General features: G+C 45.8%; 1 protein-coding gene across 3 annotated transcripts in view; it reads left to right on the forward strand.

Moving 5' to 3' along the window:
- CRYL1 (crystallin lambda 1) overlaps positions 1 to 17,759 on the forward strand; it is a 223,710-nt gene that overhangs the window by 53,202 nt on the left and 152,749 nt on the right. For all 3 annotated transcript variants that reach the window (XM_073613462.1, XM_073613463.1, XM_073613461.1), the window contains one exon: positions 7,985 to 8,107. In XM_073613462.1, the coding sequence (XP_073469563.1) occupies positions 7,985 to 8,107 (123 nt within the window). The remainder of the gene's footprint in view (positions 1 to 7,984; positions 8,108 to 17,759) is intronic.

Here is a 17,759-nt window from a genome sequence, read left to right on the forward strand (position 1 = left end):
ACAAGAACATTTGTAACTTACGAAAGATTGGTATTCCCACTCCCTCTGCTGGTGGTTTCTGGTATTTTTCTTTCCCATGTGCATTTATTGTAAAAAAAAAAAAAAAAAATCAATGATCCAGGATACACATTCTTTTTAAAATGACTTTTAATGGTTTTTTCACTCTAACGCCCATCTTTTGGCTACCACATTTTTAGAAATGTTTTGGTCTTACTCTTTAGTACAATATCGGTGCTTTACACTGTTTTATTTTTTATTTTTTGTTTTTTGGTAGCTGTCTTTTCTCTGCGCTGCTCCCGCCAATAAACTTTACATTTCCTTCCTCCTTGGTGGCATCCAGGCTTGACAAAGCGACTTATTTGCCTGGAAACCAGGACAAGCGTCTGAAGTCATTGATCAGTGTATTTTGAGAGTGGTGGGTGCTATTGTCAGAATTCCTCCATGTTTTGAGTGAGGAATCTGTTTTTTGTTTTTTTTTTGTTTTTTTGTTTTTTATTTTAATTTTTTTTTTCATTCGGTAGGCTGGCTAACAGTGCGTGGAGAGCTTTACTCTTTCTTTTTAAAAATACTGCAGGTTACGGAATTGTGAGGGAGCTATTTTATTTCCCTCAAATTACCTGGCCAGAGTTCCACTTTAAAACCACATAACTTTTCCTTACTTTTGCTGTGGAACAGCCATTAATTCTCTAGAGTAGGATGCAAATTGTCATTTGTTGTAATGGTGTTAGTGGCTGGTCCGCCCCCACACCATGGCAATGTATGACACTGATCCAGGAAAGGTGGCAGGCAGGACCACCCCCAGAATCCAGGAGAGGATGGAAGTCTGCCTCCACCAGACCTGCTCCACCTCTCACACTCTGCCTTGCTGCTGAAGCCAAAAGGTAGGGCTCTGATTAGAAGATGGTACTGTGTGACTGGGGGGGCTCTGTGATGGGGGAGGGGGGGGGGAACTGTGTCATGGGGGAATTCTGTCATTGGGGGACCCTGATGTAATGAGAGGACTCTGTGATGGGGTTACTTTGTAATGGGGGTACTCTGATAAGATGGGGGTCTGTCATGTATACTGGGACTTGGGCATGAAGGGGGACCGCTAATGTCAAGGGGGACTTCAGATGTGAAGTTAATAGGGTGCCGCAACTGAAATGGTTGAGAAGCACTGGTCTAAGCTATAATAGTATGTTACATATTAAGGCGTTTCCAAAGTCCACATTTTCTTCCCAATCAAAATAATAAACATATTATACTTACCTGCTCTGTGCAAAAGTATTGCACAGAACAGACCAGAACTTCCTCTTCTGGGGTCCACCGCTGGCACTCTTGGCTCCTCCTCTTCTCCATCTGCCCCCATAGCAAGCCACTTGCTATGGGGGCAGACGTGTAAGCTCAAAACCGAGCCAGGCTGTGTGCATCTGTTGACACACACAGTGCAGCTCAGCCCTGCCCCCGCTTCCACCTCACAGCACTTGATTGACAGCAGCAGGAGCCAATGGCTCTCGCTGCTGCCTTGGTGCCTGTGAGTAGAGGGAGAGGGGAGAGAAGAGATGCAGCAGTGCACAGCACTGGATCAATTTCGGACTCGGGTAAGTATTTAGGGAGGTGGGGGAGCAAAGCAAGCTATAAACAACTTCTACCTTAATGCAGAGAATGCATTAGGTTAAAAGAACATTTAAGCTTTAGAACCACTTTTAGGCCCCTTTCACACCAGTGGACCGATAGGGTACGCCTGTCCATTTTTCAGGCAGACCCGATCGGACCACCCATTGTTCTCTATGGAGCGTGGATATGTGTCCACTGACAGCCTCCGGGCATCAGATCTGCTAAAAACAGATAGATGGGGATACATTCGCCATCCGTCCGGCAGATCGGATGGAAATGAACATGCAGGCCATTTCCATCCAACAGCCCCACAGAGCTCTGCCCGTGTGCGCTCTGCATAGCGGCGCAGACACAAACCTGTCATTTGCCTGCTCAGTGGGGATCAGTGGAGAGATCCCCTGCTGAACAGGCGGATCCGCTCCGTCTGACAGGGGCCTAAGCCAATGCTAAAAATAGTCTGCAGGAATTTGTGACAATGTTACATTGGTACACTATAATTAGAGCCACCTTACTGCCCTTTTAAAAAGTTATAGCCAGAATACTTGGGTGGAGATAGGGAACTGGAGTTGGAAGCACCTAACTTCAAGTCTTTCTGTAGTAAGAAAAGTATTTACGATATGTGAAAGCCAACAATAAACAGCTTGAAGTTATTATAGCCCTTATGCCTCTTGATTTAAAGAGACATTCCATTGAAGAAATATGCTGCTCACTGGGCTGGTGCAAGGATTTTTGACTAAACTATGGCATACACTTTGTTTGTGCTCAATTAAGCTATAGTGGTTCTAGTGCTTAGAGTGTGTGTTTACCTCACAGAAAATGGCACACGGGATGGTCATAGATTGTATACATGGCACGCGGGACGGTCAGAGACTGCAAGTGTGGCACAAGAGATGGTCAGAGACTGCAGGCGTGGCACAAGGGACAGTCAGAGACTGCAGGCTAGTAGCGTGAGGAGAAAAGAAAAAGCCGATCACTGTCGGCTGTGAGAGGGACATCAGTCCTGATCTGGAGAGCCTCTGCAGAGGCTTCTTTGCCACCTACCAGTGCCCACAGTACCACCCATCAGTGCCCACAGTGTCACCTACCATGTTACCTATCAGTGCTCACAGCCTCACCTATCAGTGCCACCTATAAATGTCACCAATCAGTGCCTCATCACCAGTGCTGCCCATCAGTGCCACCTATCAGTGGCACTCATTGGTGCCACCCATCAGTGCCATCTTATCTGTGCCTATCAGTGCAGCCTCATCAGCAAATATATATTAAAGAGAAACATGACCCGTTTGCAAAATTTTATAACAAACTATGAAACGTGTTTTTTTTTTTTTTCAAAAATTTCTGTCTTTTTTTTTTGTTTGTTTAGCAAAAAATAAAAACCCAAGTGGTGATTAAATACCACCAAAAGAAAGCTCCATTTGTGTGAAAAATATGATAAAAAAATCATTTGGGTACAGTGTAGCATGACCTCGCAATTGTCATTCAAAGTGTGACAGCGCTAAAAGCTAAAAATTGGTCTGGGCAGGTGGGGGGTTTAAGTGCCTAGTAAGCAAGTGGTTACGTTTTTCACCATTTCACAAAAAGGTGCAATTAAAAACGTACAAATCTTTGTTATTTATTAGCTCAACACAGTTTTAACTTTTATATTTACTAAGAAATTAGTAGGAATTTTGTACATTGTGCCATGTATGAATCCACTATTAATGATTTTAGTGTATTTCTAGCGAAAATATTGTTTTGATAAACATTTGCGCAAATATCGCGCTGCCTTAAAAGTAAGTAGCACCTTCTTTTTATTCTACTGGCCATGTGCTTTCAGAAAATGTATGGTTTGGGGGGTCTTTTACAAATTCTGAAAGCTGTAAGTGAAAAAGGAAAACCTCCAGATGTTCTAAGAAACTTTTGTGTTTGTCCGATTTTCATTTTTTTTTTATCAAAGGCACAATTTAAAATTTACAAATATTTGTTATTTATTAACTCAGTATAGGTTAAGCTTTTATATTTAATAGAAATTTAGAATGTTTTTTATCTGCTATTAATAGTTTTAGTGTATTTTTAGCGAAAATATTGCTTTAATAAACATTTGCGCAAATATCGTGGGACCTTAAAAACCAGTAGCACCTTCTTTTTCTTTTAATGTGGTTATTTACATTTTTGAACATGTTCAGCACCATTTTGCAAAAAGGAATAATTTAAAAAATACAAATATTTGTTATTAACTCAATACAAGTTAAGCTTCTATATGTAGTAGGAATTTTGTAAAATGTACCGTGTTGTTATCTGCTAATAATGATTTTAATGTATTTTTAACAAAAATATTGTTTTGATAAACATTTGCGCAAATATCACTGTGCCCTAAGTCAGTAGTACCTTATTTTGTATTCTACTGGTTATGTGCTTTCAGAAAATATATGGTTTGAGGGGTCTTTAACCACCTCAATACAGGGCATTTTCACCCCCTTTCTGCCCAGGCCAATTTTCAGTTTTCAGCGCTGTCGCATTTTGAATGACAATTGTGCGGCCATGCAACATTGTACTCAAATGAAATTTTTATCATTTTTCCCCCACAAATAGAGCTTTCTTTTGGTGGTATTTGATCATCTCTGCGTTTTTTATTTTTTGTGCTATAAACAAAAGAAGAGCGACAAGTTTGAAAAAAAAAAACACAATATTTTTAACTTTTTGCTATAATACATATCACAATTTTTCTTTTAAAAAACACATTTTTTCCTCAGTTTAGGCCGATATGTATTCTTCCACATATTTTTGGTAAAAAAAAATCGCAATAAGCGTATATTGATTTTTTTTGCGCAAACGTTATAGTGTCTACAATATTGGGGATAGTTTTATGGCATTTTTTTTACTAGTAATGGCGGCGATCTGTGATTTTTTTATTGTGACTGTGACATTGCGGCGGACATATCGGACACTTTTGACACCATTTTGGGACCACTGACAATTATACAGCGATCAGTGCTATAAAAATGCATTGATTACTGTATAAATATCACTGGCAGGGAAGGGGATAACACTAGGGGACGATCAAGGGGTTAACTGTATTACCTAGGGAGTGATTCTAACTGTAGGGGGAGGGGACTCACAAGGGGAGGAGACCGATCGGTGTTCCTCTGTACACCGAACACATGATCGGTCTCCTCTTCCCTGACAGTTTACACACACAGATCCACGTCCTGGATCTGTTACCGGGCAATCACGGGTGCCTGGCGGCTGCACGCATCAGCTCCCGAGTGACGCGGCAGGCGCGCGCACCCCCCCCAGGCGGCCAGGAAGCCCAGGACGTCATATGAAGCCCGACCAGGATGGGAGATCCCTCCTGCAGACGTCATTTGACTATGGGCGGGACCTGAAGTGGTTAATGAACTCTAAAAGCTGTAAGGGAAAAATAAAAAAGCAATGAAAAAATTGCAAAAATGGCCTGGCCACCTGAGTGTAAAAATGGAGCAGAGGGTCTGGCAGCGAAAGGGTTAAAGTGATATTAAAGTCTTGTTTTTTTTTGTTTGTTTTGTTAAACTTAGAGCCCTTTCACACTGGGGCGGGGGGCGGCGTCAGCGGTAAAATGACGCTATTATTAGCGGCGTTTTACCGTCGGGGCTCGGGGCTTTCACACTGAAATGCAAGCAGCGGCACTTTCGGGTCGGTTTGCAGGCGCTATTATTAGCGCAATAGCGCCTGCACACGGCCCCAGTGTGAAAGGGCTCTTAGGGCCCCTCGTGCATTTTGAAGTGCACTCCAACTGCATAGACAGCCCAAGATCAAGGTAAACCTATGGGCATAGTTCACATAATTGCAGTGCAGTTGAGCGCAGTTAAGAAAAAAGTAGAGCATGCTGCATTTTACTGCACTCCAAATATAGGTAACACGCTACAAACGTGCTTCAAATGCACCGCGCCCCTTCAAGCCAAAATAAGCCAAGCCCAAGAACATATAGAAAAATGCACTGCAAACATTGTGCTGCACAACGCAGCACAAAACGCATGCAAAATGCATTCAAGCGCACATCAAGCGTGCGGCAAGCGCACTTCAAATGCATGTAAATTTGCAGTCAAAACCCGCAGTTGTGTGCAGTTTCTGGTATGAATGGGCCCTTCCCTGCTCTGTGCAGTGGTTTTGCACAGAGCAACCCAGATCCTCCTCTTCTCGGGTTCCTCGTCGGCACTCCTGGCCCCTCCCTCCTGCTTCGTATGGGGGGCCAAGCTGCTCCTCTGTGTGTTGATTCCCTCCCTGTCCCCCCTCTCTCCTCAGTGGCTCATTGACTTTGACAGCAGTGGGCACCAATGGCGCCCACTGCAGTGTCTCAGCCAATCGGCAGAGAGAGTCCCGGACAGCTGACGCTCTTGTGAAAAATCGCTGGATCCGGATGGGGCTCAGGTAAATATTAGGGGGGCTACTACACACTAAAGGGTTTTTTAACTTAATGCATAGAATGCAGTGCTGGCTGGTGATCACTGTTTTGGGGGGGGGGCTCAAACCAACGCGAACAAACCCTCCCACCCGGAGATGGATGGGAATGCGGCAATTCCCCCCACCCCTGGGAGATGGACGGGAGTGCGGCAGCGTACCTGAGGAAGGAGGCAGATCAGACAGACATGGATCTGGGCTGCAGCTCCTTGCTCCAGGGCCATTGCTTCTCCTCCAGGCCAAACAGGAAGTGGATCCTGACTGAGACCAGATTGGCCTGGAGTTCTGAGACTCCCTGGCCAATTAGGAACTGCTTCCTGATTGGCCGGGAGGAGAATCAGGAAAACAATAGAGAATATTAATTCGCTATTATCACACAAGTGGGTGGGCTCACTGCACCTTGAGCCCACCCTTTTTTTAAGCCAATTAGAGCCTCAGGCTCTAATCGTGCTTAAAAAAAAATTGAAATCCATGCGTCCGGCGCCCTGCATGTAGATTAAGGGGCCGGACGCATGGATAGGCGAGGCTGCGCCCGTGAGCCCCTATGGACGGTCCACCACTGATAGAATGCATTAAGATAAAAAAACACCAGCCTTTAGAGACACTTTAAGATTATATACTTGAATACATTTTTTTGCTGAGGGTTCAGTGTTCCATTTTTGTGTTTAGGCTTGTGCAAGTTTGCAGATCATCCACAGAAAAGTAGGTAAGGTGATCTTCCTTGAGACACCAGATACTGCTTATAAAGAAAGCTGTCTCTGATATTCCTTGATTCCTCTCAGGAATGTGTTTTTGTTGTTTTTTTTTCTCGATTACTTGTTTTCTGGTTACTTGACCAAACTGTTACTAATTTGGACAATGTTTTGTGGGTAAATTTTAAATTATTGATCATGCTTCCCAACTTTTGAACATGAGATATTAAAGAACACTTAACATAATGGATGAATGCAGCATGCCATGGCAGAAAGTGGGCATGACCAGCGAAAGGTGGGCATGTCTATATGGGCATTAAGAGATTGCAGGACTGGGGGGTTGAGGAACAGAGACTGCAGGACTTAGCAGGAAACATGGAGATTGCCAGACCAGAGAGGGGACACAGAGTCTGTAGGATAGAGGAGAAGACCGAGGTTACTGGGGAGGAGACATGGAGGACGAAGAACTGGGAAGAAACTACAAAGAAACTACAAAGACTACAAAGACTGAAGGACCCAGCAGGGAGCACAAGACTGAAGGACCCAGCAGGGAACACAAGACTGAAGGACCCTGCAGGGAACACAAGACTAAAGGACCCGGCAGGCAACACGGAGACGGAAGGACCCGGCAGGCAACACGGAGACGGAAGGACCCGGCGGGGAACACGGAGATGGAAGGACCTGGCAGGGAACACAGCCCCCATGACTCTTTATCACCCAAGGCAACGTCCAACCAGTGTGTGTAAAAACTCCCTAGGAATGGGTCAGAATCTTTCTGCGAACAAGGGGGAACAGACTAAGTCCTATTCAAGAAGTGGTCATCAACCTTGTCCTCAGGGCCCACTAATAGGCCAGGTTTGCAAGATAACAGGTGATATAATTTGCTGCTCAGTGATTGCAGTATTCTAGTCTGCATCTCCCCAAGGTAATACATAAACCTGGCCTGTTAGTGGGTCCTGAGGACAGGGTTGATGACCACTGCTATACATTCCCCACTGTTGGTGTTGGGTGGGGACCAAGGAAGTTCCCAACGCAACAAAAACTTTTGCAAGGAAATACAAATATCCTAATCTAGGAGATATCTGCCCAACCATAGCCAGACCTTGTTAGACTGTCAGGCTGCTCATGTCTCAGTGACAAAGCATAGTTCTATGAAAAAAAATACAGATGACTCTACCAAAATTGGTGTTTTTTTTTTTTTTTTGCAAAGGTTAAGTTTATGCTACAATTCATATTATTGTTGTATTAAAGGTTCTTTTGTCCATCTTTAAACTAGGAAGCAAATGGATGAACTCACAAAATCAGGGATGCTGAGAGGAAGTCTGAGCGCTGACCAACAAATCTCTCTTATAAGTGGCAGCAGTGACTTGAAGACAGCTTTAGAGGGAGCTATATTCATTCAAGTAAGAGAATATGTTTTATTCATGCTCGTCATGATTTACGTAAGAACACACTAATTGTGTATAATTACATTGTTATTTATCATTTCTAAGGGCCTCTGGCTCTTTTAAGTTACCTATTAAAAAAACAGTTTTCGATTGCAGACCTTTTACATTATTTACATCCAGTCACATTCCATTTATCCATCTCCTCTGCTTGCTCTTCCTGCTATTCCCACCTACCTGGGTGAAAGAATCTGGGGGCTGGCAACTAATACTTGAAATGAGATCTGTAGAGCAAAGTAAGTTGCCAAAAAGTTGGATGCAATTTTCTAAAGATCCTGCCCCATTTCCCTCCATCAGGATGATTATTTCTTGATTTGAGTGTAGGTTCTTTCAAAGGCAAGCCAGCCACTGTGGCTGAGAAAGCATGCAGGTATACAGAACTATAAGAACAGCTATGGGACCGTTCTTCAACTTTCTCATACACATACTGTACATTCATAAGTCCCATGCAAGTGCTTGTATTGACACCCATGATAATACAGTTACCTGGTAAATGTTGCACAGTTGACAACAGTCCACTGGCCAGTCATTTCTAGCCAGGCAGGTGACACACAATAGTGAATGAGCACACCCACAAATTTTATCATGCAAAAGAGCACATTCTAGCAATAATGTTCCGTATATACAAATTGATTCAGTATTTGAAAGGGCATGTATAAAACAGACAGCGAATGACAATAATTCAATATACCCTAATATGTACAATCATGTGACAGTACAACAATAGCTATGAATACCAAAACATAAAGCCTAATACACGAGATCAGAAAATCCGGATGAAAAATACAGCTTTTGAAGCGATCGTATGATAATCTAAATATTAGTACAGAGCTTTCGAGAGACGATCATGACAGTTTGTCCAAAATTATCTGAAGGGATAAACATGAAAATTTTTCTCGTACAATACCAGTTCGTATGATTTTCGTTTTATTCAGTACAGTTTTCGTCCGAAAATACAATGCAATACATTATATCACTTTTTAAAATTTGTATTGTCTTTTTTGTCACTTTAGTAATCACTTCATTTTTGATATGGAGACTAGCAAAAAAACAAAACAAAAAACGGGCTATCATTCGCCCAATAATATCATTGTGTGTGCAAGGCCTAAGAAAGCAAATAGCAATAGCAGGTGGCTATTCAGTTAGGAAAAAAGTGAGGCCAAGGTATACTTTTAGGGTATATATAGTACCCCTTTCTGACAGAGAGGGTTTCAGTACAATCCTGATGATATCAGAAATATCAGTTTGTACACAAACTTGTGCAACACTTATCTGTGCACCCATTTTATGCAGACTGTGTGTCAGATATTTTAGCTAGGTTTGTAGATTTTTTTTTTTGTTTTTTGTATTAAGGTTTCTTATGCCGCGTACACACGAGCGGACTTTCTATCCTACTTGGTCCGGCACACTTTCCGACGGACTTTGTCCGCCAGGTGCGCCGGACTTTAAAACGGACGGACTTGCCCACACACGCCGGGACTTTCCGGCGGGCTAAGTCCGCCCGTCTTTCCGACGGACTTTCGCCGGAGTTCCGGCGGACTTTCAGAATGAACGGACTTGCCCACACACGGACAAGTCCGTTCATTTTGAACGTGACTCAGGTGCGACGGGACTAGAAAAGGATGTCAATCTTGCCGCTTTTATCGGCGAGATTGACACCTTACTAGCCCCGTCGCGGGGCATACCAGGCCCTTAGGTCTGGTATGGATTATAAAGGGGAACCCCGCTACGCCGAAAAAACGGCGTGGGGTCCCCCTAAAATCCATACCAGACCCCGATCCGAGCACGCAGCCTGGCCGGTCAGGAAAGGGGGTGGGGACGAGCGAGCGCCCCCCCCCCCTCCTGAACCGTACCAGGCCGCATGCCCTCAACATGGGGGTGGGTGCTTTGGGGGAGGGGGGCGCCCTGCGCCCCCCCCCCCCCCCCAAAGCACCTTGTCCCCATGTTGATGAGGACAAGGGCCTCTTCCCGACAACCCTGGCCGTTGGTTGTCGGGGTCTGCGGGCGGGGGCTTATCGGAATCTGGGAGCCCCCTTTAATAAGGGGGCCCCCAGATCCCGGCCCCCCACCCTATGTAAATGAGTATGGGGTACATGGTACCCCTACCCATTTACCTAGGAAAAAAGTGTAAGTAATAAAACACTACACAGGTTTTTAAAATATTTTATTAAACAGCTCCGGGGGGGGGATCTTCCTCCGGCTTCGGGGGTCTTCTTCCGGCTTCGGGGGTCCCTCCGCTTCATCTTCTCCCGGCGTCCGGTTGGTTCTTCTCCCGGTGTTCCAGTTCTTCGGCCGGCTCCTCTGCTGTCTTCAGGTAGCTCTCTTGCCAGCAGAGGTCCGGACTTCTGGGCTTCTGGGCTTCTGGGCTTCTTCTCTTCTCTTCTCCAGATGTTGACACGACGCTCTCTCCGGCTGGACTGCTCTCCGAGGGCTGCGTTGTGACTTATATAGGCGGAGACCCCGCCCCTTTTGATGTCACAGTCCCTGGGCATGCTGGGACTGTGACGTTTTAGGGGGCGTGGTCACTGGGTGATGTTGACCACGCCCCCTAAAACGTCACAGTCCCAGCATGCCCAGGGACTGTGACATCAAAAGGGGGCGGGGTCTCCGCCTATATAAGTCACAACGCAGCCCTCGGAGAGCAGTCCAGCCGGAGAGAGCGTCGTGTCAACATCTGGAGAAGAGAAGAGAAGAAGCCCAGAAGCCCAGAAGCCCAGAAGTCCGGACCTCTGCTGGCAAGAGAGCTACCTGAAGACAGCAGAGGAGCCGGCCGAAGAACTGGAACACCGGGAGAAGAACCAACCGGACGCCGGGAGAAGATGAAGCGGAGGGACCCCCGAAGCCGGAAGAAGACCCCCGAAGCCGGAGGAAGATCCCCCCCCGGAGCTGTTTAATAAAATATTTTAAAAACCTGTGTAGTGTTTTATTACTTACACTTTTTTCCTAGGTAAATGGGTAGGGGTACCATGTACCCCATACTCATTTACATAGGGTGGGGGGCCGGGATCTGGGGGCCCCCTTATTAAAGGGGGCTCCCAGATTCCGATAAGCCCCCGCCCGCAGACCCCGACAACCAACGGCCAGGGTTGTCGGGAAGAGGCCCTTGTCCTCATCAACATGGGGACAAGGTGCTTTGGGGGGGGGGGGGGCGCAGGGCGCCCCCCTCCCCCAAAGCACCCACCCCCATGTTGAGGGCATGCGGCCTGGTACGGTTCAGGAGGGGGGGGGGGGGCGCTCGCTCGTCCCCACCCCCTTTCCTGACCGGCCAGGCTGCGTGCTCGGATCGGGGTCTGGTATGGATTTTAGGGGGACCCCACGCCGTTTTTTCGGCGTAGCGGGGTTCCCCTTTATAATCCATACCAGACCTAAGGGCCTGGTATGCCCAGCGCTCGCCGCAATAGGAAAATGTGTTTTTCCTATTGCAGCGAGCGTGAGATGCAATACCCTGCCCTCGTGTTGTATCTGGTCCGTCGGACCAGCCTACACACGAGCGGGCTTTCCGTCGGACCAGCACACACACGAGCGGACTTTCCGCCCGAAACTGAGTCCGACGGAAAGATTTCAAACATGTTTAAAATCTAGGTCCGGCGGGCTTTTGGGAAGAAGTCCGCCGGAAAAGTCCGCCGCCGCCCACACACGGGCGGATTGTCCGGCACACTCTGGTCCGCCGGACCAAGTATGCCGGAAAGTCCGCTCGTGTGTACGCGGCATTACAGTTTAAAGTGGAGTTGCACCCAAAAATGCAACTTCTGCTTTAAGCACTCCTCGATCCCTTTACATGCCACATTTGGCATGTCATTTTTTTGGGGGGGAGTACCTAGTTTTGACAGGTATTCAGCTACCACTTCCTGCTCTCGTCGCCTCGCCGCTTAGGCAGCAACTCCTCTCCCTCTCTGCAATCTTCTGGGACACGTCACAGGTCCCAGAAGATTGCCTGGCCACTAAGAGAGCACAGCGTGACTCGCGCATGCTCAGTGCACACCCGGCTGTAAAGCCGCAAGCTGCCACAGCCGGGTGCCCACACTTGCAATGCCGGCGGAGGAGAAAACCGAGGCTTCGGGCGGCCCCACCGCTTGACCGTGGGACAGGTGAGTGTCTGTTTATTAAAAGTCAGCAGCTACACTTTTTGTAGCTGCTGACTTTTAATAAACTTTACAATCGAGTGGAACTCTGCTTTAACTAATTGATGTGGCTATATTAGTATCCCCAAGATGATCCATAATTTCAGTCCTGTTTTAAAATATATAAAACATTGTTAATCAGTGTTTAATTAATCAGGCTATATTAGTTTAATTTTGTTTTGGCATGAAGCAATGTGTTGCACTTGTAATGCTTTACTGCACCTCTAAGAAGAACCTTTAGACCTGGCACGGACATGTATGGGCACATTTATGGCTTGCTCATTGTAAGAGTGCCACTTTGCGCAAGAAGCAGTAGCACAGGTTTTTGTACAGCCTGGTACAGAAGCGTGTGCTTTCTCAATCCTGCAAATTTCCATGATCAAAGTTAACCCATCACAAGCCAGGACAGCTTATATTTACCATATGATGTTAAAAATGTTCAGTAAAACCTGCATGTCAAAATGATCTGAAGATCCAGATGTATAGGCAGAGGAAACTAGTTTTAAAGTCAGATGGCTTTTTACCCTAATGCCTTCCCTGCATTAAGTTAAAAAACCTTTCACTAACTAATAATGAAAATACTATTGCTATTACCTCCCTAAATACTTACCTGTCACTTCTCCCTATCCAGCACTGTGCTCATCTGCAGCAGCGCTGGTTCCTCTCCCTCTTTTCACAGGGACTTAGGCAGCAGCGAGAACCATTGGCTCTTGCTGCTGTCAATGAAATCCTGTGAGGAGAGAGCAGGGGGTGGGGCTGAGCCTATGTATGTCTATAGATGCACACAGCCCAGCTCAGAAGCACGCTGCACATTTGATCCCATAGCACACAGCTTGCTATGAGGGCACACTTGGGGAAGGAGGAGCCAAGAAAACTGGCGGGGGACCACATAAGAGGAGGTAAGGGGCTGCTTTGTGCAATATCTTTGCACAGAGTACTGTAGGTATAAACTTTTTTTTTTCATTTTATGTAAAAAAAACTTGAGCCTTTAATTTTCACTTTAAAGCGGTTGTAAAGGCTCACGTTTTATTTTCTTCAAATTAATAAAAACATTATACTTACAGTGGATTTTAAAAGTCTACACACCCCTGTTAAAATGTCAGGTTTCTGTGATGTAAAAAATGAGACCACGATAAATTATTTCAGAACTTTTTCCACCTAATGTGACCTGTAACCTGTACAACTCGTACTGTACAAGTTGAACAACAAACTGAAATCTTTTAGGTGGAGGGAAGTAAAAATAAAAAACTAAAATAATATGGTTGCATAAATGTGCACACCCTTAAACTAATACTTTGTTGAAGCACCTTTAGATTTTTTTACAGCACTCAGTCTTTTTGGGTATGTATGAGTCTATCAGGATGGCACATCTTGACTTGGCAATATTTGCCCACTCTTCTTTGCAAAAACACTCCAAATCTGTCAGATTGCGAGGGCATCTCCTGTGCACAGCACTCTTCAGATCACCCCACAGATTTTCAATTGGATTCAGGTCTGGGCTCTGGCTGGGCCATTCCAAAACTTAAATTTTCTTCTGGTGAAGCCATTCCTTTGTTGATTTGGATGTATGCTTTGGGTTGTAGTCATGCTGAAAAATGAAGTTCCTCTTCATGTTCAGCTTTCTAGCAGAAGCCTGAAGGTTTTGTGCCAATATTGACTGGTATTTGGAACTGTTCATAATTCCCTCTACCTTGAGGCCCCTGTTCCAGCTGTAGAAAAACAGCCCCAAAGCATGATGCTGCCACCACCATGCTTCACTGTGGGTATGGTGTTCTTTTGGTGATGTGCAGTGTTGTTTTTGCGCCATACATATCTTTTGGAATTATGGCCAAAAAGTTCAACCTTGGTTTCATCAGACCATAACACATTTTCCCACATGCTTTTGGGAGACTTCAGATGTGTTTCTGCAAAATTTTTAGCCAGGATTGGATGTTTTTTCCCGTAAGAAAAGCCTTCCGTCTTGCCACTCTACCCCATAGCCCAGACATATGAAGAATACGGGCGATTGTTGTCACATTTACCACACAGTCAGTACTTGCCAGATATTCCTGCAGCTCCTTTAAGGTGGTTGTTAAGCCACTTCTATATAATGCTTCTATAAAATGCTCCCATCCCCTCTGTATTAGAACAATAAGTTCCCCTGTGTCTGTGTTATATCATAAATATGCTTATTTGTACTGATAACACACAGTCTTCCTGTGATCAGTTGCTTCCTCTCTCCTGTCCTCTGCCTAGTTCAAATGGGCAGGGCCACGCACTGCAGCCGGGGGAGAGAGAGAGAGAGAGCCGAGGAGTCACATGATCGCAGAAAGACGCAGTGTTATCAGTACAAATAAGCATATTTATGATATAATGCAGACACAGGGGAACTGCTTGTTCTAATACAGAGGGGATGGGAGCTTTTATTGTTAACTGTTAAAACTCGCAGGCACTCAAAGAGGAGGGGGGAGAGGACACAGGAGACAGAGAGCAGGGCTGCGTATAACTGAGGCACGTACTGACTCCGGTGTCAGAGCTCAGCAGCCCTGATATATTGGAGTCGACGTACAGGGGTAGGGTAGAAACTGGCAGGATCAGACAGGTGTTACAGGGGGCCAAATGGCATAGCACAAGCACTGTGCTGTATGACATGCTTTAAGGGAACAGGATCTGTTTTTGTTTTTTTTTTGTTTTTTGCTTTTTTGGGGGGGAGGGGTTGGGTTGGGTTTGGGTTAACAAACGCTTTAATGTTGCTGTAGGCCTCTTGGCAGCCTCCCTGACCAATTGAAACAATGAGATCCCTCTGATGCTTTGGAAGCTCTCTGCGGACCATGGCTTTTGCTGTAGGATGCGACTAAGAAAATGTCAGGAAAGACCTACTAGAACAGTTGAACTTTATTTGGGATTAATCAGAGGCACTTTAACTGCTTGCCGACCTCTGTACACCAATTTACGTTGGCAGAATGGCACGGGCAGACAAAAGGGCATACCTGTACATCCCATTGAATTTGCCGCCTAGCGGGCGCACCCAACATGGGAGCGTGCCCGTGGGTTGCGCAAACTCGATGTTCGCCAGCGGCCTGCGATTGAGGAGAGGCAGAACGGGGAGATGTAAACAAGGCTTTTCCCTGTTCTGCCTAGTGACATGACAGGCATCTACTGCTCCCTGTCATCGGGAGCAGTGATCTCTGTCATGTTGTAGTGAGCCCTTCCCCCCTACAGTTAGAACACATCCAGGGAACACACTTAACCCTTTGATTGCCCCCTAGTGTTTAACCCCTTCCCTGCCAGTGTAATTTATACAGTAATCAGTGGCTATTTGTAGCTCTGATAGCTGTATAAATGTCAATGGTCCCAAAATAGTGTCAAAAGTGTCCGATCTGTCCACCATAATGTCACAGTCCCGATTAAAATCGCAGATCGCCACCATTACTAGTAAAAAAAAATAAAAATGCCATAAATCTATCCCCTTTTTTGTAGATGCTATAACTTTTGCGCAAACCAATCAATATACACGCGATTTTTTTTTTTACCAAAAATATGTAGAAGAATTCATACCAACCTAAACTGAGGAAGAAATTTGTTATTTTTTGGGGATATTTATTATAGCAAAAAGTAAAAAATATTGTTTTTTTTTTTCAAAATTGTCAGTCTTTTTTTGTTTATAGCGCAAAAATTATAGGTGATCAAATGCCACCAAAAGAAAGCTCTATTTGTGGGGAAAATTTTATTTGGGTATAATGGCGCTTTAGCTGACAATTGTCAGCTAAAGCGATGCAGTGCTGTATCGGAAAAAAATGCTCTGGTCAGGAAGGGGGTGAATCCTTCTGGGGCTGAAGTGTTTAAATTATGGCAGGTGTGTACTGACTTCTATTTAACATGAGTTTAAATGTGATTGCTTATTTTGAACACAGCTACATTCCCCAGTTATAAGAGGGTGTGCACACTTATGCAACCACATTATTAAAGTTTTTTTTATTTTTACCCCCCTAAAAGATTTCAGTTTGTTTTTCAATTGAGTTGTTTATAGGTCATATTAAATCCTTGTCTCATTTTTAGTGATGCACTTAATTTTCGGCCGCTGAAACGTATCGTCTGAAAATGGTAATCTCACCGAAAATGGAGGCGGGGCTCCGTCCCTGGTGCTGCCCATTACGGGAGTGTCCTTCTGGCGCAGCGCGCCGCAGTCCTCTCCTCTCTTCTCCTCCCCTCCCCTCCCCTCCCTCCCTCCTCGCCGCAATCTCCGTTGTGTCACAGAGCTTAACTACACAGACCGCAGTAACAATGTCCCGCCTTCTGTGACAGACGGCACACTGATCCAATGGTGGGACATTGAATCAGTGTGACGTGATTACAGGAGGCGGGACATCATTACTGCGACCCGGGCAATTCAAATGCAGCTCCGTGACACTCGGAGATCACCACTCTGATTCAGGCACTGGCAGGCTGCATGACGGGCACTGGCAGGCTGCATGACGGGCACTGGCAAGCTGCATGATGGGCACAGGTGAGGCTGCATCTTATGGGCACATTTGGGCTGCATCTGAGGGGCAAACGCGGGCTGCATGACGGGCACTGGTGAGGCTGCGTTGATCTCTTGTATCATGTCCGCAGTCTCTGACCCTCTCCTGTACTATCTCTGCAGTCTCTGACCATCTCCTCTACCATGTCCACAGTCTCTGACCATCTCCTCTACCATGTCCGCAGTCTCTGACCATCTCCTCTACCATGTCCGCAGTCTCTGACCATCTCCTCTACCATGTCCGCAGTCTCTGACCATCTCCTGTACCGTGTCCCCAGTCTCTGAACATCTCCTGTACCGTGTCCGCAGTCTCTGACCATCTCCTCTACCATGTCCCCAGTCTCTGACCATCTCCTGTAATGTGTCTGCAGTCACTGACAATCTCCTGTACCATGTCCCTAGTCTCTGACAATCTCCTGTACCACGTCCCCAGTCTCTGACCATCTCCTGTACCATGTCCCCAGTCTCTGACCATCTCCTGTACTCCTGTAGGTCACATCTCATCAGAACCGGAAGTTTTTCAGCACTGACCGGGAGAAGAAGGTAAACAGAGGTTCAGCTGTGGTAACAGTCTGGATCTAAGTTGACAGCTGGTACCTCCCCGTCCTGAGCCAATGCTGGATCTGGAGGTTGTTCCTGAGAGATCCCTTGGCAACCAGCAATGGGAGTTTACCTTGGTTTCTCTTTTCATTGAACCTACCTGGAGTACATCCTTGTTATGGCCACGATCCAGTGAGAGGCTTAAGCGGTTGCTAATAGCAGGTCCGTTACCAGGTGTTTTCCTGTGTGTGTCCAGCAGCCGTCTCTGCAGTCAAGGCCACGGCTGGGTTATAGCCGATCGCTTTCTATTGCTTACTATCTGCTAAGCAAGCAATTTATATGGTGTCAGGCACTTTCTTCATTATGTGTGAACTCACTGTGGTGCATATCAAGAACTGAAGTTATGGACTGTGTTAAATCATGTTATCCATAGACTAATCTCAATTTA

Source organism: Aquarana catesbeiana, linkage group LG02 (assembly GCF_042186555.1).
Source record: "Aquarana catesbeiana isolate 2022-GZ linkage group LG02, ASM4218655v1, whole genome shotgun sequence".
Classification (NCBI taxonomy): domain Eukaryota; kingdom Metazoa; phylum Chordata; class Amphibia; order Anura; family Ranidae; genus Aquarana; species Aquarana catesbeiana.